Source organism: Seriola lalandi, unplaced genomic scaffold (genome assembly GCF_002814215.2).
Source record: "Seriola lalandi dorsalis isolate HSWRI2012SDOR001 ecotype SW California unplaced genomic scaffold, Sedor1 jcf7180002054914, whole genome shotgun sequence".
In the NCBI taxonomy this organism is placed as follows: domain Eukaryota; kingdom Metazoa; phylum Chordata; class Actinopteri; order Carangiformes; family Carangidae; genus Seriola; species Seriola lalandi.
The window spans coordinates 26,705-51,717 of NW_019525466.1; the positions used below are offsets into that span (position 1 = coordinate 26,705).

The window sequence follows — 25,013 nt, forward strand, 5'->3', positions numbered from 1 at the left end:
CATTTTTTCTGCCATTAAATTAGCAAAAGTGGTTAAGCCTCCTGCCCTAAATGCACTTACTCCATGGGCTTTAGACCATGACCATGAGCCCACTGACTCAACAAACATTTTAAAAATTATACTCCGATTTTCCAACTTTCATATTTTTTATGCACAATAAATATTAAAATAGAATTTTACCTGCCCAACTGTATGAGCAAAAAGAAATAAACTGATACAGAAACAATCACAGCATATATTTTTATTTGAGTGAACATTTAATTTATATAAAGCCAAACCCATTCTGTCAAAGAAAAAAAAAAAAGTACTCTCCACCATAGAAATTCATCGGGTAAACAAGCGAAAGGGTTATAGACAGTAATGGTACAAGCTGACACCAAAGTGCAAATGATCAGTGGAAGTGATGAGAAAATTTACAAAAATATTTATAGATTTTCTTATCCTGTCAGACTGCCACACAGATGCAGATCTGTCAGTCAACAATTTCCACACTAAAAGTATTTTAAAATCAGAAAGATGAAACACTTTGCCTGAGCTGAAGCCTCTGAAACAGCATTTTGATGGAAGTGGGACACCAAAAACAAACCTACATGAAGGTTGTAATAAAGGGTGCACTACTTTGGCCTTTACAGGACGAATTCATTTATGAAGTATCAGCTACATGTCCAGAGACAATAACTGAAGTCAATCTACAGGTTCTCAGGCTGTTTTTCTGCTCTGATCAGGAGGAATGATGCTGACTGGCCGGAATCCAATACTAAATTAATGGCGAATATCTTCGTCATTTGATCAGTGTAACAGTGTGTTAGTTTTGTTCAATGTTAGACAGGGAAACGGTGCTCTAGCCAGCAAAACAAAATGTAAAAACCAACAGACTTACGTCAGTCATAGGCAGAAAAACAGACTGCAGGGGAAAGGGAAAGGGAAAGCAATAGAAAAGCATCAAATAATCAATAGAAACCCCAATTTGCTGAGAATATGTGACGTGTTTAAAGATCAAACCTTAAAAAACATCCACATGGCACACACTGTTGTGGAAAAAACATTTTGCAGAAGTTCTCACTCTTTTCTGACTCTGTTTCTATTTATCACAAGCTCTCTCTCATAAACACAAAGCGCTGCACAATCACAATCAGCTTATATATGAAGGAGAAAAAAAAAGCAAAACATTTCCACTGGGGATGCACAATTAATCGCAAACGCAATTAGGCCAAGTGCAGTATCCAAATTCCAAAAGCTCCAATTTTTTTGATAAAGGTAAAACGTGTCACAACATTGTTGTGCATCGTTAGCACCATAAGCATTGTGGTGTTACAGAGATGGCATATTCTCCAGATGTAAGGGAACATGTTTGTTTGGTACAAGCTCCAGCAAAAATCACATCATAATTTTTAAAACATTTCAGTGAAAATGAAATGCAAAAACGATCACGCCAACTGAAATGACTCATATTGCAATAACTGCCAAAATATTGCAATGATTTTTTGATTTTTTTTGCATATCGTGCAGCCCTAATTTCCACATGCTCCTCTCTATGCAAAAAAACATGAATGTTTTATTAAAAAAAGCTTTCATATGAAAAGTGTTCAATGACTAGGGCCACAGAGCAGTTTTGTGGATAGAAACACTGAGACTCTATTTCACACTGGTGTCAAAACTAAAGCTAAGCCACTACTTTGCCCAAATATTCCTGACTCAACATCTGCTTCCACTGAGAAAACCCCCATCTGCTGATGAAGACTGTGAAATGCAGAGCACAATACAACGAATGGATAGTTAGAGCCCTGACTTAAGACCAGGGCAAGACAGAGAGGACAGTGGGACTCCCTCACAACAGAGTCATGAAGTGACAGTGAGTCGCCACTTACCACAAACCAACAACGTAAGCTCCCTGCTGGTACATCCTAAAGACAGGGCCCCCGCTGAGAAGGAGACCACAACACTACATCACAGCGCTACAAATCCCAACGTCAAGAGTGAACTTTCATGCTCGTTTATTAGCCACCAACACATTTCACACAGAACTGGTGTGAGACTAAGGAAATGGACGTGTTCAAAGTAAGGCCACACAGGGGGGTGGGGGGTGTTTGTTTCACTGCACCACTTTCTGATGCGACCGGGACTAAAAACTCATAAAAGGAACTGATGGACAATTTGACAAATATTCTTATTTGCATTATTGGCGCGTAAAACCATGACTGCTGTTTAAAACCACATTTCCCAAAATGCCATGCTATTCCTTTCAGAATAATTCAGGACACTGTTCTGTCAAAAAGACAGTAGTCATTCTATATCTACAGACTAGTAAATAACTTAAAAATTTCTCTTCTTTTTCTTTTGGTTTTCATATTCTCCTAAGCGCTGTTCACATCAAAGAAGCTCGATTTGTTTGCCATGAACATAAAATGGTGGCGAAGGGAATGAATTATTAGGCAAATAAGTGAAGAGCTGTTATTGTGGTCGACTCAGAGCACTTGGTAACAAACAAATTGAAATTAAAACACAAAAATGTTTCCAAAAAAACAAAACAAACAACAAAAAAACCCCAGAAAAACTAAAAAATAGCGTGACCATTAAATACTTTTGAAAGGAATAAAAGCAGGAATGGAAAGCAGCATCAGCTGAACTGTATTCACGTTCACTGAACACAGTCAGAAGCAGATGTTTTTCAAATAATTAGAAAATAGATAAAACTCTGCATGAGCTTAAAACATTAATGATTCCCAAAAATGGTGCTAAAATCAAGTTGACAACTTTCACAGCAAACAATCACAGAGTTAAACTACAGGACTTTTATTTGGATCCCTTGCTGTGCTGGCCTTCTCTACTTCAGTTTGACGGTTTCCATAAATAGGTACATGACAGACACAGAAGTTGTAAAAATATCACATTAACATCGACATTCACAACAATGTGTGAACGTGTGCACAAAGCAAGTTGTTGGTTAACTTACAGCTTGATTAACAATTTTGAGATGTGTGTATGTTCTTGTATCTCAATTTGCTGCATCACCTCCACTGCATTTCACCAGTATTCAAAATCAGAAACTAAACTTCCAATGTACATTTATGTTGCTATATTATTGTAACTTATGTCCACACTAATATGTATAAATCTGAAAGTGCTATTTCCTGAAGGGTTCCTATTCACACTGACATCTTCAGATACGTTTCTCATGGTTTGTCATTCATGCTGCCAAGCCAAAACAATTAGAGCTGCAACTAATCATTTTCATTATTGATGTATCTGTTGATCTTTTTTTATTTTTCAATTGTTCAATCTATAAAATGTAAGAAATTTGTGACAAATGCCAATCAGAATTTAACACAACCAAAAGATGAAATCTTCATGTTGCTTGTTTTGTCTGAAAGACATTAAATTTACTGTGATACAAATCAAATAAAAGCAACAAATTTCCACATATGAGAAGCAGAAACCAGTAAATGTTTGAAATTTCTGCTTTGATAAATGAAACTGTTTGCAATATAATAATATTTTGACCATGTTGACCGATTAATCAATTAATTGTTTTGGAACTAAAGGATATAAAACAGTAAAGTCTCTTTCTCGTTCATCTCCTTTGGTTGTTAATTAATCTCAGCATTTGAAAGCATCTTCAGTTGCTTCAGTGTGGATGGAACCCAAAAACAAAGGCCAAACTATGTTTTCACATGTACCTGTATTATCTGTGACAGCCTTACACAAATATTATCCGCATCTCCACCTGACCTCTGACCTCAGCCTGTGTCCCGTACAGTGTGAGCAGATTTTTTACTCACCTGAAACCCAGCTGACAATTTATGGTTACTCGACAAAGCTGATTAAACGTCCCATAAACCAAGTCAGAATCCCTCTGCACACAGTTTACAGGAAGGGAAATGTTTAACGGATGAACTGGGGGGTAGCAGCGGTTCAAACTGTGATACTACATATGAGACACTGTTCGCAAACAGTTAAAATGGCTCAGGAAAGCATGACTGCTGAGGTAACAGAACACATCAGAACATGTATTAAAACTGGCTTTTTAAAATATTAACTTCAGTACTGAGCGCTGCAAGCACAATGTGTGGACAGTCAAAGAAAACTGAAAAACCCACTCAGTCAATGTGGTAATGAGGCATCAGAATCGGCACAGGAGCAACATTGTCATAGAGTAGCATCATCATCAGGCGGTCAATGCAAAGTGTAAGGCTGTAACAGTGCAGGTCTACCAAGACTCCGGGCTCATCAGAAAGGCAAAAACACACTGGACATACACATTTTTCAACATACTGTTCTGGAGTCCAACACACACTCAAAACCTTAACTGGCCTCTCAAAACAGCAAAAGCAAAAGTTTTGAGTTGTGTCCAAGCAGCTCAATGTGCTGTAACAATGTTTTGTGTAAGTTGCGGATTCACACTGGACACATGACAAAATGAAGTACACTTAAAAATGGCAAAATGCAAACTAAAACTGCTGTGATCTGTTGACAAGACTTAGGCTGTCTTGACTGGATTGTAGTAACAGCTAAAAATAATACACTGTCAGATGTTGGTCCAAATAACAACTCCTGGGAAATTTTACTCTCTATCGGCGAGACATAATTCACAAAATCCAATTACGTATATGAAGGCAAGATAGAACAGAAGAATGGATGAAATATAAGATAAAGCCAAGCTGGTTCACCTAACAGACCAGGGAATACAATCAACCAGCATCATTGCCTACAGCAGTTTGCCAGAAAAAAGTGCTATGAAGATCAAAATTATAGCGTATTTTCAATATGTGTCAGTTACAGTATAGAATTCAACAGGTTTTGTGCCTTTACAACAGAAGAAAGAGGACTTGTCTCAATCTCAAGATAATTTTGAGACACCTAACCGGTTTCTAAAATAACTCAACAGTACTAAAAACACACAAAATATGTGGATGAAAGGGCGAGGCCACCTGTGGTGGAGGCTAAACTCCTGTACTGAGCAAGTCCAAGAAGGGAAAATTAATATTTGCGACTGATTCATAGCACTTGTTATGATTACTGTTAAGATATTATTTATGGCCTCCCATAACTAAAAAACATTTAGTCTGTTTTACATGGGCTGAGTTCAGATAATTTGTTTCACAAAAATTCAAATTTCAAACAAGCAGTCTATTCTAACTACACTGACTTTCAATTACTTCCAGCACAGAGTTTCTCCTGCAAACCACATTTTGCAAGGCCTCGGAGTAGTTGCAAACAAAAAGAATCATCTGCAGATAAATTGAACCCAGTTTGGTGGAAACACATTTGGCACAAAGGCCCCTCCTTCTCTGCTTTCGATCCACAGCAGCTGCCTCTTTTTCATCCATATCCTGACTTTACCTCCAACGACACACACGACAGTAAAAATAGCGCAACAAGGCATCGTATGTACAAGAGGACATGCCAAAGATAAAATGCATCCACCTCTATGTGTGAATGAGTCTGTACAGCCATTTACATTGTGTACTGGATTGTTATCTTGTGGGGCAATAATGACATATGGCAGCAAACCACAACTCATTACCTCCTAATACTGCAGCAGACCGGAGGTGAACGAAACAAAAAACAAAAATCTCTACAGCAAAAATAAACTTAAAAGAACAAACAAAACTTCAATAGGAGTGACTCATCTGGATTCAGTGTTTCCTTCACAATAAAAAAAAGATGTTTTGGTTGTGAATGAATAAGACAACAATAGTGTCTCCCTTTTCTCAATAGAGGCTTTGGTTCAGGTTTCTGATTGTTCTGTTTAAGATCACAGATGATTATGTTCTAATATGTCTCAACAAAAAATAAACAATAAATAGAACATAAGTTGTTTTTAGATTAATGCAGAAGTTTATGTGTTGAGTGATTTTCTGGCAAATGACCCACTTAAATATTAAAACTGCACTGTAAGATTTCACAGGCTTTGTGGCACCTTTTTCTGACACCTTACTAAAGCAAAAAGATCCTAATATTTCGCCGGGTATCAGCCTCACTCATGTGGAGTGCTGCTGGGCATCTTTCATTGAGTACAGTAACTACTTGTAACAGTCACTTTGTCATTTGTACAACTCTTCCATGCAAATTCCTCAACATTCAACAGTTATTATCCTACCACATTTCATGCTGCGCCTGTGCCCTTAAAACACAGGGTTTCTACACATCATTCATTTTTCAATTTAATTTTCTTTTCTTCTTTTACCAAATTCCACAAACTGTGCAGTCGTACGTGCAATGCCTAAATGTATTAATAAATTAATCTCTTATGTTTTTCCAGATGTGTGTATAAATAATGAAGAAACAATTCTGTCCTGTCTTTCTTTTTTTTTTTAAGCCAAAGCTCATGAGATTCCACTCACCCAATCCACAGTGGTAAACCCTGTCTTTCTCATCAGCTCAAGGGTATAAAACTAGTCTTCCAAACATTCAGCCTTCAGCTACAAGCAGACATTTAGCTGCCTGGGGAGTGTTAGAGGTGGTTGAGGGGTGACATTAAATCATCAAAGCAACAGTCCTTAAAACTGCATGAAAAAAGAGCCAGTGACAACAAATAAAACATTAAAAACAAAAAAGGAGAAATCAGTGTAAGATTTTGATGAACATGGGCAGATGACCGATGCTGTGTTGTATCATTTGAATGGATTTGGAGGGGAGTGTGAAAATACTGGTGTCAAAACTCCAGGTGCTGCCGTGCTCACACTCCACTCATCCCTGACACAGTCTCGCAGACCAGCGAGGTCCCACTTCCTGTTCCAGTTAAAACGGCAGCTTCTTCAGCTGCTCGAAGGTGATGAAGAACTGAGACGTGTGTTAAGGAAAACATCAGGATTCAGAGTGCAAGCTGGGCTCTGAAATATGAGCAATCTGAGTGTGCCAGACCTTTCCTGAGCCAACTTTGACCTACAGGGCTTTGCATGGTCATGTGTACACAGCTTTACCATATCATGGACAATTAAAATGGATATTTCAGAGAATTCCCTTTATTTTACTTTCAATTTACTCGAGAAAAAGAAGAAGAAGACTATATTCAAATAGTGGCAACAAATTGGACGTCTGTTTGTTTTTCTCACCTCTGAAGGAACTCTGCAGGTTTTAAAGGATACGATGATGTTCCAAGGCCCCAGTCGCAGCCAGTTAGGCCAGAATCCTTTATAGAGAGCGAAGAAGCCTTCGTTCTTCCACGTCTGCATCACTCCATCCAGTGTTCCTTTGTACATGGGGCTTCCCGACAGGACTCGCTGGTTCATCATACGAGTGCGGACCACATCTACAGGGTTAGAGGCCAGTGCCCCCGCCAAGCCACACGTGAAACTGGAACTGTTACACACAGACAGACATGGAACAAGGTTAAGGGACAAGGCCAAAGCTGAGTTTCATTCAAAGGTCAAATCTCCTCCTTTTAAAAAAAACAACAAAACCAAATTGATAAACAAAATATTACAGCCACAAATTTCCAGTTTAGTTTTCATCACTGCTAAAACACTATATACTTCATAATCATACAGCATGCCCACCCATGACCCATTTAAGAATAATCAAATTTACATGAAATGTGCCAAAATGGTGTCTCCCATGAGGCCAGAGCGAAGCAGGTGCTTTTTCGTTATGTCATAGACAGGAAGTTCCACCCCCACGACAATGGCTGCCCGCTGCGCTGTGGGAATGACGCCCTGAGGAAAAGGAGGATGAAGAAAATAAGTCTGTAGCAATATCACAGTACAACTCATTGTATAGAGCTGAATCGACATTCAACAATCTCATATTACATATTGCCTTAGATATAGATCACTTATATGCTAAGATAGGCTAAACAAACCCTATCTCTGTACTGACTGTGTAACTCCTGGAATGGCAGCAACTGAGCATCGAGTATTCTTTAAAGCATATTTCTTTGGGGCTTTTTATGCCTGTATTGGACAGCACAGTAGAGAGAGACAGGAAATGCAGAGGCAGAGAGAGGGGGAATGACATGCAGTAAAAGGCCGTCCGATGCGGGATTCGAACCGGGGCCGAGTGCAGCGAGGACTGTGGCCTCTACACATGGGGCGCCTGCTCAACCCACTGCACCACTCGACGCCCCCATCGAGTATTCTTTAAATAAAAAATCTGACATTTTGCATAAGACACTTATTCGTTTATGAGAAGATGGCTCCTGCTCTCATGCATAAATATAAAGCTACAGCCAACACCTGGTTAGTTTAGCTTTGCACAAAGACTGGAAACTTGTGCTAAGCTAACCAGCTGCTGGCTGCACCTTCATATAGCTTCATATTTAACAGACAGAAAGGAGAGAGTATCAATCTTCTCATCCAACATTACGTCATAAAGTGAATAAGTAGATTTTCCAAAATGTCCAACTATTGTTTTTAACTTACTTGGTTTGCTTTAACTGACTTGATCTGTTAAGCTGGATACAGTTAGCAGTTGTTAAATGAATGAAAAACATTTCCACACTCAGAATCCACCACTCTTAACACATAAACATATCCACATCCCCATACAGATTACTCCAGCACTCACTCTCCACAGCCCTCTGGTGCCTTCTGTCTGGTAGATGTTAATGAAGTTGGACATCATGCTGCCTTGGAGCAGACTGCCCTGAGCCTGCATCCTGATCTGGGACAAATACAGACACAAACAGAAAAGTTCACAAAAAACACTTTTTCCGTCAGGTGTCATCTTCAATGTAAAGTCGCTGGTTTTATTTTCTTGGTCCAACTGTAGCTGTTTTGGTGGGCACTGCCCCACACCAGTTATTCTGTAAAAGGGAAACTCTGTACATTAAACCTGATGTAAGAAACAATGGAAACATAAAAAAGTTACTAAATCTGAAAAGAATCAAAAATTTCGACACATAGTTAAGACTGTGTGGAACAAGTGTAGGAACATATTAGCAGTCCATGACAGCTACTTATTTAACTACTATTTAATACAGGCTTAAATAAGCAAAGCTTTAACATATTTCCAAACAGATGTTTCAGTCTAAGCCTTGTCCCCAGCATTAATCACCTTGAGGACGTCAGTGGGATTGGCCAGAGAGGAGGACAGGACTCCAGACACGACACCACAGAAGACGTTGATGACCATGGTCTCATCTGTCAGAAAAGACACAAGGAATTATATTAATTAAAACACACAGCCAAAAGCGCACAAACACAATTTAACTAAGATTAGCCTATAATTCACTATGTACAGATGTCTAAAGGAACAGTGTGTCATTCCCATACATAATAAAATCATGATGCAGACTCTCCACTTTAAGAAATAGTGTGTCACTTTCAATCCACTAGTTGATCTTGCTTGGGACAAAACATTTGTGTAAATGCCCTGACGCTGTTATATTATTTATTTCTGGAATACAGAGTGTTTCATCCTCACCACTGTATCCAAGTGTTTGCTCATGGTGTAATGTTGTGTCTCTGTAAATAATATTATAAAGAGTAGACCTGCTCTACATGAAAAGACTGAGATAACTTCAGTTTGGCGCTATATAAATAAAACTGACTATATCTTTTTTTATTATTAGTCTGCTCTGACCGAAACAAGACAGTGTGTTGAAAGTGACACGTTAAGAGTATACATAAAAAAAACTTCTTGTTTTACATCCTGTTGGATCCAAGCAAAGCTACAAATTTAGGATCAAGAGTAGAGTCTGAAAACGCTAAGATGAAGTCATAAAGACTTAAAAAGTATCTACAGTGAAGTGATTTCAACAAGGACCTGACTTCATTCTGTGTTTGTAGTAGTTTGTAGTATTAAAGTGATAGTCAGATTATCATTATCAGTGTTCACACTTGCTTTAATCCACTTGGAGCATCCACATGGGTGGAGTTAACTTTATCATGATCAACATAAGTGGTTGACCACAAAGCTGGATTTGATGAACCTTCAAAGAGTCTAAACTTACTCTCTCTCTCACACACACGCACACACACACACGCACACACACACACACACACACACACACACACACACACACACACACACACAATGTGTAAAACTCCACCTGTGTGGCACTCCAAGCAGATCACAATAAACACTGAGAATTATAAGTCTGTTGGAGAGACTGCACACACTGTACAATGACTTTAAATAAGAAGAAACCATTGTTAGCAATTAGCCTCTGCAGAGTTTGTCAGAGTTAGAAAGTGGTGGATCTCATTAGTAGTAACCCAGTATGGAGTCTACAGTAAAGTAAGAAAAAAGGAGGAGGAGGAGGAGGAGACAAAATAATAATGGATTGAGTTTGGAACAATAGTTACAGTACTCCTTGATCAATCTGACCAACAGTTAGTGTGGCGCTCCTCAACGCCGCTCATTTTTTGGGCAGGGGAACGGGCGTTCGATCCCACCACAACCACAGGGCAAACCCAAGCCTGTATCAAAACAAGCATTCAAAACACAGTGGCACCATCGTGGCACAGGGCATGCAGAGTGGACAGACAAACAATCAACAAAAACAAAAAAATAAAATAAAAAAGTGCTCTGCATTTTGGCAAAACATGCACACATTAAAAAAGTAAAGTTAAGCCTCTGTGACAAAAAAAAAAAACTTCATTCCTTCATTAGTTTCCCTCCCTGCTCCCTCATCTTTAAAACCTCCCTTTTCTCTTTAGATTCACAATCATTTACATTTTCAATAAGTAAACAGAAGGCACAAGACATTCACCCTGGTTTATTGGTAAATTTTATGCTTCATTTGCAAAGAACTAAGCGACTGACGGCCTATTTTGGAAGTTAAATGATGTAGCTTATAACAGTGTGACACATTTGTTCCACTGTTTTAAGAATTGCTGCAACATTTTGGGCAATACGTCTGTTTGCTTAGCTCAATCTCATGTTTGTGCGTTGAAAGCAGAGCTGGCACCACAATGTTGTTAGCTTAGCTTAGCATAGAGACGGGTAGCAGGTGGTTGCCAAGTTTTTTTTTTTTGCCATCCTGGGTACATGGAGAGCAAAACCTGCTCTCATTGTTATATCTGGCAACTCGCACTGCAGTCAGAGATGCTGCACAGAGGGACTGGGCGGATGAATGAACTGCTGTTTGCTAAAAATAGTGTCAACGTGCATCTCCTCCAAAAAACAGTCAATTTTGCATTTTTGAAGATACATCCTGGTGTTAGCAGGTGCATTTTTTCACTTTAGACAGAGCCAGGTCAAGTGATAGAAAGACAAAATAAAACATCACCCTGTCCTTCCCTCTAATCACTCACTTCTGTTTTCCTACCCTGATCTACTCCATTACTCATATTATCTAGCTTATGTACACTAATTGGCCATTAAATATTGAGAGGAGCAGAAGGAAAGAGAGGGAGTGAAGGAAAACAAGCGGAGGTGGAGGGAAGAACAACCTCGGACCAGTGGTAGTGAAAGGCGGGGTCAGATAAAGAGGGAACCAGTCAGCAGGAAAAGAGATGACAAATAAAAAAGCAGACAAAGAGGGAATGAAGGAAGAGTCTCAGGAACAAGCTGGCACCAGCCAATTGCTGATAAATATTGGGTGAACCCATTATGGCTGATAACTGAAGTGGCTCTCTGTCTGTCAACACAGTATGAAGTGATCCTTTGAGCTCCAGACAACAAAAACTATTCCACTCTCAGGTTTTTCAGAGTTTCATCTCTATTGTTGAACCAGCTTCTTTCTGTCCCAAGATCTAATTTAAGGTCTGTTTACTTCCATGTTAATGATATTAATAAAATTTTCTGCCTCAGACTGTTTAAAACATATCAAATCTATGTCAGATAGCAGGGTGAAAAGCTCATCGGAGCGCTTCCAGCTGCAGTGTCAACGTAATCTGACTCACTCTTTAATCCCTTACCCGCCTCTTTCTGTCTTCACTATTTTCCATCCATTCCTTCCTTGTTTCCTCCCATCCTTCCTATCTTCTTTCCTTCCTTCCTGGAAGCTCTTTGCCTCTTATTTAGCTTGCAAATTAGTGCTGGCAGGTTAACACACTCTGCTTCCAGCCGGGTCAACAAAGCTTGTTGTAACAGCTTTCAGCTGCACACTCAGACGCTCACACAGTGTTGGTGCTGTGCAAAGAAATATGTTCTGTGAAAATCTCTTGGTAAGGATAAATGGCACTGCACCAATATCACCAGGGTAACTTGCTGTGCACTTCATGTGTTTGTGCATTGATCCCACATTATATACCAGACTGATTCTGATGGTACAATTAGCTGATGTGATTATACTTTATTAGTTCCCAGAGGAAAAATCTTTTTTCTAAATTTCTGAATTGATACTCAATTGTGGTAAAGTCTAACCACCTTGTACCTCAAGCCATTTAAAACAAAAATATTATTCACTTTCATCCATATCTGCATTGTAAACAAGAGCACACCAGACACCACAACACCCAACACGCATGCAAAGTGTCGCATCACAAACAAAAAGCAGAGAAGACCCGCAAGGGGTTTGTGCTGTCTGAGGCACAAAAGATGTTTCAAGCCCAAACAGAAGAAAAAAGAAATGACTGTCGAGGAAGAAGCAGAATGCAACATGAGCAGAGTCCCAAATAAATGTGTTGCTTCACCTGCCTCTGAGACTTTTAAAGTTTAGAAACATACTAAGATTTGTTGAAGGCCAAAAAGATTTAAGAAGCATTTTAAAAACTACAGTAAGGCTGACTTTAAATGCGTGACTTTTGCATTTATTATTCCACTAAAGCACTAAACACATCGTTCTGGTATGGTAATGAGATAAACCTAATACAACGCAATACAATACTTTGACAAGATGCATCCTTAAAATTAAATACTTGACAGCAGCAAGTTATTCCATGAACCCATGATCTAAACTGTATGCAATCATTTAAACTGCCACAACCATGCTGTGATGCACCTTCCTCTACTTCACTCTGGATAACACCACCTGACCACTGGATCAAATGGAAATTTAGGAAAATGACTTAGCTGCTACTATTGCCAGTGTTTATCTGTTGCTGCTATACTCACCGTTCTTAGTCAGTTCAGGTTGTTGGCTCTCAGGGGTTTTGTCCATTGTGCTCACTTGTTTTGGTTGGGCTTATAATGCTGCACATACTTTACAGGAGATTGCATCAGCCTTAAACCACACAGAGGCAGGATGCAGGGATGACTGTTAATTTAATATACGCTCTGCACTTTGTCAGTATCATTCAAATTACAACCCATAGTTCACTGCTGGGCCATCTGCCGAGCTCAAATGACTGTCTGTGAATGTTTTTGCAAAACCAATATCCTGTAGTCGAAAATGCTTTCCGAGATTTCAAGTGATTTCTGTGACACACACTAACTGAAGCCTGTGAATAAAAAAGCCAGTCTCCTTCAATGTAGGGAGAATGGAAGACCCTTAAGATGAAAGAGTTTATAGGAGAGGTTATCAGAAAGGAAGAAGACAGGATACAGGATATTCAAGGGAGAAATAGTGACACCCACCTTCTGGATGACTGACAAACAGCCTCTTCAGAGAGTTGTAGGTTCCTATCTTGATTGTCCCGTAAGAAGCTTGTCTCAACAGAGCAGGGGAAATCCTGAGGAGAGGTACATTATGTTGATTAACCTTTACTCTGTGGATAAACAGAACGCAGGTGCAGAAGAGGAGAGGGTGCTTTACTGTTCTTTCCTCAGCCAAATTTTTTTCACCTGGCTTAGGATGCAAATCTTCAAAATTTCAGTTTCATCGCGGAGTGTGACATCCAGGCTTGTTGTCTGTTACTCACACCCACTGCTTTAAAAGCCAAAAAAAAGCTCCTTCTTATCTTGTTTCAAAATGGAATACATTCTCGGCCCCATTGAGCTCCTTTCAGATCCGCAGTTCAACCACCCACAAAGTAAAACAGCTCTCTGTGCAAAGCTCATTACTGCATGTTGCATTGAACACATGCTGTTTCCATTAGCATGGAGCAAGAAGTAGTAACTAGATTCACTAAACAGCATGTTAGAGTTTAACTGAAAGCACCTTGGGAACAAGTCATCTGAGGCTGTATTCACTGTTCTGGACCTAAGAGTCCCCATTGCTGAAATTCTACAGAAACTCTTAAGTCTCCAGGACTTATACTTAAGATCTGAATCTTAGTTTAAAGCACACTAGCCCTCCTCAGGTGGGAAACTGTGGTGAGTAGTAATTCTGAAGCAGATGTGTATTTAACAAAGACAGGAGTTCTCTGGTAAAGTGGCACAGAACATATTGTGCAGACAGAATTAACCTCATTAAGCAATTAACGCTATATCACAGCCTGTTCATTATATTCCCACCAACTGAACAGCAGTAATGGACTGCCCCTGTGTTGTAAGCATCATTGATGACATCCACATCCCTGTCAGTGATAGTGTATTTATTGCAGATCTACCAAAATAGCACTGGTTCAGTAGTAATTACAGCAGTGATTCTTCTCCACTTAGTGTTCAATTGATGTAAAACTTAATAGGCAATAGAGGCATGCCACATCAGTATCAGTATTTATAAGCTCCAAAACAGCATGTACTTGGTCTGGTCTTGAAAAATCTACCACAGTGCCCACATTAAACACCGAATGTGTTGTGTCCCCAGAGCCATAAAAAATGTTTTATACCCAGAATATAGCGCTCGGATGCCCTCCTCTTTGCCGATCCTGAAGAGGGCGTGGAACATGCCTCTATAGCGCACCTCCGTGTACTGGGACTGACCCTGGACCTGTAGTCGAGTCTTAGTCAGGTCAATGGGAAATGTCCCTGAGGATAAAAAAAAAAAGTAAAAAGAAGAAAGGGAAAAATGATAATAATGAATATTAACTGTAAAAAAAAAAAAAAAAGAAGGTATTTATGGAAATGCTGATTAGGAGTACAGGATATTTTGCATTTGTACCATGGCTTGTAACTTTCAATTATAAGTAGAAAAACCTCACACAATATTGATAAACTAGTTCATAGTACCAGGTAGCTCCAGTTTTCACCACTCACACATTATCAATACATTCAAGTCACAAAACATAAAATCTTATTTTATTTTATTGGTGGAATGTGACAACTAAAACTTGACATGGACAGAAACTGAAAGACAAGTGGAGAACAAAAAACACAGACATCAAGACAAAAGAATTTCAGTGAGACATAAACCATTAACAACAAATTGGTAGAGAGGAGGGGTACAGGTTGTGAACTGATTTGGGTATGTGGTTGTTGAAGATATTAATCACTTGAGAGAGAGAGAGCAAGTGAGATAGGTAAATGTGTTTCAATGTTATCAGGGAAGTGTTATCAGGGAAGTATGAGATCGACAGATGAGGTAGGTAGCTATGATAATTATAACAGTGATGGAGGTGACAATGGGGACGCTGATGATTAAATCAATAGTTGTAATAATTTCATGAAGGAATGGGAAGTGAGGCTACATTTAATATGATACATATTATATATTTTAATCTCTTTCCCCAGTTGTAACCCATATCCAGGTACTGAAAATGTCATATTTCCTTTCTCATTTCATATGACACAAGAAAATTATGACAACATAATAGATGAATACAGACAAAAATAACTAGTAAAACTATCTTTGTCATTCAAGGGATGATCTATAAATTAATAACTTTTTTTGTTTTAAGTAGTTGCCTTACTGTGTGATTCAAATGTAATAATAAAACCTTAAACAAGAAAACAAGGGGTACCTGCCAGGTTAAATGCTATTATGAAATTAGCAGGCAATTGTGTATTGTGCAAATTATAAAATAAGCAGTATGGGTATTTACCAACAACCTGACCTAACCTTTATGTATTATGTACATTTGCAGTTGCAGTACAATGCATGCGGTGTGCACCACAAAGGTTTGATATTAATTCAGCTAGGTGCATCATTCCCGTTTGGAAGCCTGTGCTACCAGCAGTTGCTGGTGCAGAATTTTTCTATGGCTGCAAATTCACGGAATATAAAAGATTTATTTCCATAAATCATGCATTGCCGTTTCATAATAGCGTCTAATCTCAATAACATACATCTCGGTCGGCGTCTGCATGTTGTGGTGCATCACGTACCGAATTCTGCGACAATCGAGGCCATGCCTCCGTAGATGAACGGCTTCCAGTTCAAGTTGGTCATCTCCGTGGCGGCGGCGGCAGCTTCCACCTGCTGCAGCCCCGCTAAAAACAAGAGTACGCCGCCCAGGCAGAGGTCAACACAGTGATGCAAACTCAGGCAATACAACATGTCGAGAAACATTGAGCTCTAATGATGCTACAGATCAACGAAGCTCCTCAGCATCAGCATCCCAGCATACTGCGCCGGAAACAGACGCCCGCTGTGTCGAACACTGTTAACAGAGCCATCATATTTGTTGTGGCGTTGCTATTGGCTGTTAGTTCTGTCAATCTAGCATTTCAACGATTCGATTGGCTGGTGTGTCGGGGAGAACAAACCATGACTGACAGTGACAGCAACAGTGTAATTAGAATTAAAGTTATTTATTATCGTTAACGAATATACTCATACAAATCAACACATAATTAACTAAGTATAAATCACCCTACTTGTTATGATGTGCGATTTTAATAACGAACAACCGTGCCGTTTAACAGTCTTTATCATAGAGGTGTCCGTGCCAACTGTTTCCAACGGTTAGCTCGAAACAGATTGCTCCTGCTAGGCTAACAGCTAGTCAGCTAACACTTGTGGAAATTACTAGCCCACTTGTTAGCGAGGTTACCGATTAGCAACTAGTTACCGTTACATTCAGCCGAGACGTCACGTGCCTGCGGTGTCGATGTCTATATCGCAACTTGCTATTTGACTTGGTTTTCCATGATTTAACACGTATACATGACTTGACTTTGGTAAAGTGGAAGCAGAAAACTTCACGCCCGCTGTTAGCTTGCCATTTCAGCTAATGTCAAGTGTACCAGAAATGGTAAACAGAGGATTTCCGTTAATACTTTCAAAATAAAATGCCCTGTTTACAAACTGCGTTGTTCCAAGCAAGGTCATCACGGTCATCAATGTAATGTAGGAAAACTTACAACCTAATAATTATAATAAAAAACTGATGACCTGAATAAGAATCACATAACTACATGTGGACATAGGACTCTGACATAAAAAGAAACATCACAAGCTTTTCCCAGAGCTTTGAGCAGCATATCATGTTCTTCATAGTGGATAAAAAATATAGAGGAACATATAAAAATGAGAAAAAGCAATTTCTGAAGAAATCCCAGTGGGATAGCTGGCTTCTGCACAAGCTGAAACTAAACTGTTGCTGGCCTGAATTTGTATGAAGGAGCAGTTGAAGTAGTATTAAGAGATGGAAGAAAAGGGATAAAGAATGCAAACTGTAGTGTAAGAGGTGAAAAAAGGTTTAAATGTGAGTCACACGGTAAGGACGGTAAGCTGCATTGCCTCATGCACAGCCTACACTGTAAATCCCAATTTGCTCACTCAACTTTTACACAGTTTATTGGAAATGGCTTGCACACAAAACTTTTAGTTTAGTACAGTTCAGTAACATGAAAGCTATAAAGTAACTGTATCACATGACCAAAAAAAGCTCACACATGGCTCAGACTCCACTCTCTTGATTAAGGTAAAAAGACTTTGAATAATTACACTATAAGTCTTGCCTCAATTCAAGAGTTGCTCTCAGTTCTGGTGGATAACTGATGTTGAGGCAGTGGTTATTGCAAACATCATTACAACGGCATAACCATATAAATAATAAATAATTAAACGACAGATTTATTGTTGATTTATATTATTTATTATTGCTTTATTGGAGTGTTTACAGTATATTTATATATACAGTATACTGCCTACAGTATTTAAATCATTAAATAACTGAAAGTCTCCAGACACTGTTAAGGGACTTCAGGTTAGGTCATTAATCATATCACTTCAGTGGATAATTTTCATATCCCAGTGTTTACACTCCATTGGTCAACAGCCACTGGATTTTTTCTTAATTTCATTAATTTAAGCAAACACCTTGACAAAAAACGACTAGTTTTAACCTCCACTGTGGAGTTGTTAACACATTCACTCAGTTCATACAAAAGTGTGAAAAAGAAACGTTGTCCACCACAATGAGTACAACATCTTTTCAGGCAACACAGAATATTGTAGCCCCTTCACTTCACTCAAACATTTCCAATTTTAATTTGAATGGTTGCACTAAAACGCTTGTTATAGGTATTGCTTTAGATACTTAAAATTATACAGGAAGTTCAGATGTCATACTTTTAACTTTACTTGAATCTGCTTTTACTCATTCACTTCCCCTTTCTCAGTTTTGCAGCAAAACAAATTCAAATCGGCAGCTTTTTAACCTATCTCTCATCTGATGTGACCAAACATGTTTCCTGCACCGTTCATCTTTTTAAACATCTATGCAAAGGATTAGAGCCTGTCTTCATCAAAGCAAAACATCAGCAGTTTTTTTCAAACAGCTCGAAACAACCTATTTTTTTATGTTTTCCTGACGAGCAACGTCATTGTAGGCTCAGGCTGTCTTCTTCCAAAGAAATAGTTCCTACAAAAACTACTGTTTTCTGTGGATTATCCAGAGTATTTTGTGTATTGTGTGTTGAGTTTGGATAGACATTTTGCTGCTGGATTTTTTTAAATGTAATTTTTCATTGCTTTGAGACTTACAAACTAAATTCCATTTACCTCCATTGTATCGGCATGGAGGCACAAATCTCAGAGATATCTTGAAACCTGCATAACTAAATCCAAAACAACAGCATCAGCGTGCAACCACTGTAAGTAAGTAAGAAAATACTGGATGTAAATTGGGTCAACGAACCCTCAAAGAAGTTTTAGTTGCCTAACGTTGCACACATTTACCTAATTTGTCATTTGCATGTGCAGCCTTGTTATACAGGAAGCTTTACAGAGAATGTCTCTAGCTAGGCAAATTCAAATTTCACCAGTACATTTACAGTGGAGGGCATTATGGCAACTTTAAATGGAAGCTGTCTTGTCTGATGCTTATGTTTCACTTACAGCTGAACCACATATTTGCAAAGCACAAGCCATGTGTTGTAATGGAGTATCTGTATTTGTGAGTATACGCCCTCACAGGTCCTAGTATTGGAGCGAGGTCCAACTAGTATTCAGTCTAACAGGGTGTAGGTAGGGTGCTGTTGTATGGGTATGGATCTTGTGTTAATATGTCACATACCCAAGTGGATCCTTGCAGATGTGCTTTGCAGTATTTCTACTTTTTTTGACTGTGGCTCCTCCGTAATTGGTGGAGCATCTTACTGCTGCTAGAGCTCTCTCTCAATTTGGTTCTGTTCAGGTCGACCACATTTTGAATCAGATCTGATTATGACCGTCCTCGGGTCACCTTTGGATCTGGTCTCCTCTCAGATCTTTTCTTAATTAAGAGTTTTCCCAAATTTTGGACCTGTGAGGACATTTAATATGTTTAATTTTAAGCTTCACTCTGAACTGCGTACTCACACTTTGCTCCTTCACATATGACAGATTCTTTTAGCCAGTCCGGGAATTTCAACCAGTATCCTCCCAGTGACACAGATATTTCTTCAAGCTACATTCTTCAGCATGTGCAGTTAACAGCAGAGCAGCCAAGCTCCCAGTGAACCCTCAAAATGCATTTAAAAGAGGACAGTTGATGCCCTCTCCACCTCACCTGCAGCTCATGCAGCAAATATCCATAATGTTAATATTCATCAGTAGAAAAATAGACATTTTTAGACACTTTCCTCTTCCTCAGCTAAAATACAGTCAGAGAAATGCAGTAGTGAGCAGATCAGGGCAGGTGACTTCAGGTAATATTGAGTTACAGTCCAAGAGTAGAGCAACACCATCTTTCTTCCTCTGTTTCTTGTTTTTCTTTTTAATTGTCAGTGCTCTGCTGGAGGGCATACTTGACGACAGCCGCAGCAGCCAGAGCCACCGCAGCAGCGACAGGACAGGGTCAGGGTCAGGGTTAGGTTATTGGTTCAAACACAAGATCACAGAGTGGTGCGCAGCAGCCGGATGACTCGCTGGTAAAGCTGCTGGACGACTGACACCAGATTCCTAAGGGAGAGGAAAACAAGTGAGAGTAAAGGATGAAGACACAGGCGAACAGGGAGGGTGACTGAAGGGAAAGAGCAGCAGGGAGCATAATAGAGTGGATTTTTTAAGGAACACAGAATAAAGATTAAAACTAAATCAAAACCTTGTGGATAGGAAGCCCCCATAGGTTAGAGGTTAAGACACTTCCCTTGACCTGCAAGAATCCTGGTTCTTGTCTGGCAGGGGACCTTGTTGCATCTCTCTCTCCCTCATCCTGACATTGCCATTCAACATTCCCAGCTCACCCTTACTGCATGTTTGGGTTTACCAGGTCTGTCCCTCACCACCTGATCCAACTCACAACCAGGTGGTGATCAGTTGACAGCTCTGCTCCTCTTGTCACCTGAGTGTCCAAGACATACAGCTGCAGATCTGATGATGTGATCACAAAACTGATCATTGATTTCAGGCCTAGGGCGTTCAGGTACAGTGGGAACTTATTAACCACCCAATGCTTAAACACGGTGTTTGTTATGGCCAGTTCATGAGGAGCACAGAAGTCCAATAACAAAGAACTACTCAGGGAAAATGGACTGCACTGCAAGCGCTTTTACAATACATCCCATATTCACCCATTCACTTATACACTCATACATACATCACACCCATACACTGATGGAGCAGCCATCTTGTATTCGTGTAGAGGTGACCTTTCCTTTTTACCAACTATATCTAGTTGCACTGAGCATCATGGGTCAAGGCCTGACCACCAGATGTTTGCCAGTGAGCTGCCCTCACAAGTCTGACTCCGGGAAGGGGCCCCGGTTTCCCTGGTTCAGATTAGGTGATAAATTTCCAAAAAAGAAAATGTCTTTCAGGTTGTATGAATAACTCTTAGTCTGGCCTCTCCCCTGGGACTAATTTGCCTTGGGAGACCCTACCATGTGTTGTTACCACCAAACCACACGGCTCCCAGGATCACCGGAACACACAAACCACATTAAGGTGACGATTCTTGGAGACAGAAAAACTGAAATCTTCCCAAAGTACAACACGATGGGTTTGTAGAACAACAGTCAATGTAACAAATACGTTTGTTCATGTATAATATGTAAACACACATACACTCACCGAGCTCCGACAGAGAAGCAGTTGTTGCGGTTCGGGTGGAGGCAGAAGAGCGAGGCCACACAGTAAACACAGCACAACAACATGGACAGCAGCCGCCTCTTTAAAGACATCTTCAGTCTGATAGGGACACAAATGCAAACAGGCTCACTGCTATCACTTTCACATACGACAGATAAGACATGACAGGGAAATGTACTGTATATTGGTCCAAACACTAAAAAAAAACACTGTTGTTGATTTGTGCACAGACACAAAGCAGAGAAAAATGACATTTTCTTGAAATGTTATTTTTCAGGTCTGGCCTTCTACCAAAGAATTCAAAGTGTCTGAAGTATCAATACATCCAGAATGCACTTATTATGAAACCTTTCGTCTTTACAGACTACGAGTCTGACTCCATTTGTTCACTCAGTTGCCTAAGTTAAAAAAAACAGCAACAAAATGCTCAAGTCTGCAGTTTTGTCCAGAAGTCTATTGACAACAATAGCAAAAGGTTGATGTGTTGTTTTTAGCTGGCTATAGGAAGCCATATTATATGTATTTTAATTACCATTTAATTAACCAGGAAGTCTCTTGACTTTCATTAACCTGTCTACAAAAGAGACTTGGTCAGAATAGCAGCACAGTTAGAACATAAATAATAATTAACAGCACACAATAGTACTGAGAGATGGAAAAGTGAAAACTTGACTAGTTAAAACTGTTAAGACATTTTTAATGAGGCGTTTGAGTGCTTGGTATTACAGCACTGTTTCCAAGTTAAATTTGTCTAACGTGTATAAAAATGTAGTTTTGCCAAGTTCAGAACAAACTTTGGGGGACACTGAAGTTTAACCAGCTCGATGATCTGATCTCTAAAACCACCTGAAATGCTGTTACTGAGGTTTACATTCCCAACTTATGTTAAAATAGGTTGTAAAAACATTATCTTACAGTCTTACACTATGATCATTTAAGTTACCCATCACAGGTCGTCTTCTGTGTGACCAGAACAGAATTGAAGCAGCAGGGTTAAAGAAAGAAACAAGTAAGTAACAAGTAAACACAGGGGACATTAAATTTGTGATTCTGGTCTTGAGACAACCTCAAGACCTCTGACACAACTCAAACTCTGCTGCAGGCCACACTGATGTGGAACAACAACAGGAACTGGCAGCTGAACCCTGCTCCTGTTGAACCCCCGCTCATCATCATCATCATCATCACCCCGACAGCATCACTCACATAACATCATCATCATCATCATCATCACCTTAACAATCCTGCACGAAGAACGTTTTCCTTCCAAAACTGGAGAACTCCTCACTTTGTTCCTTCAAACCAGATCCCAGGCTGAGGTGGAGTTACGAGTATCCGTCACAGCGGGTGGAGGATGGCGTTGGCAGAGGTGTAAACAGGATCCCGGCTCCCTGGGTGCTGCTGGGCACTGGGCACAATTACTGCTGACCCACACTTTGTTTTGAAAGGTCCTGAAAGGTCTAGCAGGGGTGAATAACATTCCTACATTGTGTGTCTGTTAGAGCTATTTTGGTTTGTCGGTAGGGAGGAGGGGGCGATTAGAGGGGTAATAAAAAGAGGATCTTTCCTCTCAGGTTGCTGTGGACTCACATTGAACCCGGTGAAACTGTGCGCTGCTGCTCTGGGCTGGCTGGGACTGCAGTGTTGAAGTTGGAGGATGTGTTTGTGTGACTGACTGAGAAGGTGTGAAAACACTTAACAGTCAGACTGACATAACACATTCAAATTTTCTACCAAAGTCCAGTTAACTATCCGCACATTTTTCACAAGACTCCACAGTAAGCAATGCTATAAGCTAAATGCTAACATCCGTCACACTGATGATGTTAGCATGCTGATTTTTAGCAAGTAATGTTGATTCACCATAATTATTGTGTTAGAATGCTAACATTTGCTAATTAGCACTCATCAAAAAGTACGCGTGAAGCTGATGGGAATGTTGTTAGTTTGATGATGGTGCTAGATTTAAAGTCAGAGGATCAACAAAACAAATCAACAAATCATAGACCTTTTTTTACAGCAGACATTTTGACATGTGACATGTCGCACGCATGCACAATATGAGGACCCTGCGACCACGTCACTGTCACGACCCCCCCCCCCCCCCCCCCCTCCCGTGTTGTGCTCTGATTACAGCAGTGGGATAGGGTGTGCAGGTGTCAGGCTGCAAAGTGCAAATCATCTCCAATCACCTCTGCTGTAAATACCGAGCTCCAACTCCACCACTGCCGGACTGTCGACTCAGCTAAACACTTAGTCATGGTCCAGCTTTTTGAATCTCGTTGCTTGTTGTTCTCCTCAACCTTCTCTGCCTTGACATAAAACCCTGATTTGCTGGTTTGGAGTAAAGAGACACATCCTTTTCTCTTGGTAGTCACATGTGTTTGATCCTAATTCAGGCCTATATTACGTGCAGCATGTGAACCATACCTGGACTAATACTTTAAATTGTCTTATTATGTTATTGAGTAATTGGCAGACAAATGTAATGAACACAATTTACAATATTTAGCAAAAAAATCATAAGCAATTCTCTGAAGAGACTCTGCTGACACTTATATATAAGTGAAATGAAAAAAATACCACTTAATGAGCAAATGTCAGAAAAATATTGATTTGCAAACTTCCATTATTTTCACAGTTCCCTTCATTATAGAATACCTGCAATTGAATAAACCTGTAAGTGGTGGGTGTGCATTTTAGGGGAAAATGTGTTTCCTTTTCTTAAAATATGAGTCATTTTCAGTTGAATTTTTACTTTCTGAAACTCTTATCAATGACGAGTCCATCCTTGAGTGTGTGGCCGCCTCCGACATCCTGTTTTAGCCTGAAATATTTTGAGTTATGTAACCAAAAGTGAAATACTATTTCCTTGAGACAAAGCTAAAAGGTCAATGCTATACTCACAAGCATGACTAATCACTGACCACTTTAAAGTCTTTAGGGAAGTCTCAAATCACTCTGTTTTGTGTTTTTCCTTTGATACTTTCTCTCATATCATACTGTAGCTGCTGCTCACCAGTTTGAGAAGCTGATGTGATGCCACATGTTTTGAGTCTTTGCAGTGAGAGAGAGAGACAGAGAGAGACAGAGAGAGAGAGAGAGAGAGAGAGAGAGAGAGAGAGAGAGAGAGAGAGCATCATTAGCCAGATCTATTTGTGTGTGAATCCTGGTGGAAAATGGTCCCATCATGCCAGATGTCTCCCCTGGGGCCTGAATGGGACGGCAGCCAAGCAGGGTTAGAGTTTAACTAAGCCCATTCAGCTTTATATGGCACACAAACACGGCTGTAGCTGTGTGTGTTTTATAACACTGAATGAATTTTAGTAAACCTGAAGCTGCACGCGCAAATATCGTGGAGCTCCCGGGCGTTTTTTTTCTTTTACACCGCGCTCAGCGAAAAGTCAGAACCTCCACTGTTACTGTTTATCACTGCACCACTGTAGGACACTCATCTACATTACAACTGCAACCTGCAGAGTGCTCAGCTTGCTGCAGTGCACAGGGTGGTGCACAGTTTTTCTTTATTACACTCAGTCTAAAGATACTGTGTTTCACTGCCTTGTATGAAAGACCAGACCTGACTGATTTTTAAAAGTTTTTAAAAATCAAAGGAATCAATTAAATGCATCCTGAAAAAGTTGTTTTATGCACATTTTTAATTTGCAGATACAAATTTTGAATAGAAACCAGAATTTAAAAAAAAAAAGTTTTTTTTTTACCTTTGGCAGAGGTGGAAATGTTTGAACATCAACTTGATGGTCGGTGAGAAACACAGTTGTAGCAGGTGTTCTTTCCTCCAAGGGGCAACAATAAGCACATTACACATATGGAAACAAACTTTGCCAAACAACACAAATTAGATTTTTTTTTCAGTTTTCAATGAGTGACAGTCCCAAATGGAGCG

At 39.7% G+C, this 25,013-nt stretch overlaps 1 protein-coding gene and 1 long non-coding RNA gene across 3 annotated transcripts; both read right to left on the reverse strand.

Annotated features, from left to right (window-relative positions):
- Nucleotides 1-226: 226 nt before the first annotated feature.
- On the reverse strand, nt 227-16,818 carry slc25a14 (solute carrier family 25 member 14). 2 transcript variants are annotated; one of them, XM_023430903.2, is made up of 9 exons: nt 16,662-16,818; nt 15,976-16,080; nt 14,541-14,679; nt 13,405-13,499; nt 8,995-9,080; nt 8,506-8,601; nt 7,531-7,655; nt 7,089-7,302; nt 227-6,783 (listed from the first exon to the last, which is right to left on the reverse strand). In XM_023430903.2, exons 2-9 carry the CDS (start codon nt 16,037-16,039, stop codon nt 6,742-6,744), a joined length of 861 nt encoding a protein of 286 aa, XP_023286671.1. In that variant the 5' UTR covers nt 16,040-16,080; nt 16,662-16,818; the 3' UTR covers nt 227-6,741. The 2 variants fall into 2 exon arrangements, with proteins under 2 accessions (XP_023286671.1, XP_023286669.1); XM_023430901.2 differs by lacking the exon at nt 16,662-16,818 and having other exon boundaries at nt 15,976-16,629.
- A 661-nt stretch (nt 16,819-17,479) lies between these two features.
- Nucleotides 17,480-22,487, reverse strand: LOC111673216 (uncharacterized). The gene is made up of 3 exons (XR_002762080.2): nt 22,341-22,487; nt 21,089-21,205; nt 17,480-19,978 (listed from the first exon to the last, which is right to left on the reverse strand). It is a non-coding gene; the product is annotated as an uncharacterized LOC111673216 (long non-coding RNA).
- Nucleotides 22,488-25,013: the final 2,526 nt, after the last annotated feature.

Excerpts from the sequence above, each read along its gene's own strand:
- slc25a14 (XM_023430901.2), bottom strand. The coding sequence starts at position 16,159 with ATGTTTCTCGACATGTTGTATTGCCTGAGTTTGCATCACTGTGTTGAC. Across the intron at positions 14,680-15,975 it reads CTCGATTGTCGCAGAATTCG|GGACATTTCCCATTGACCTG; the intron begins GTACGTGATGCA and ends TTTTATCCTCAG. Across the intron at positions 6,784-7,088 it reads TGGGGCCTTGGAACATCATC|TTCTTCATCACCTTCGAGCA; the intron begins GTATCCTTTAAA and ends CACACGTCTCAG.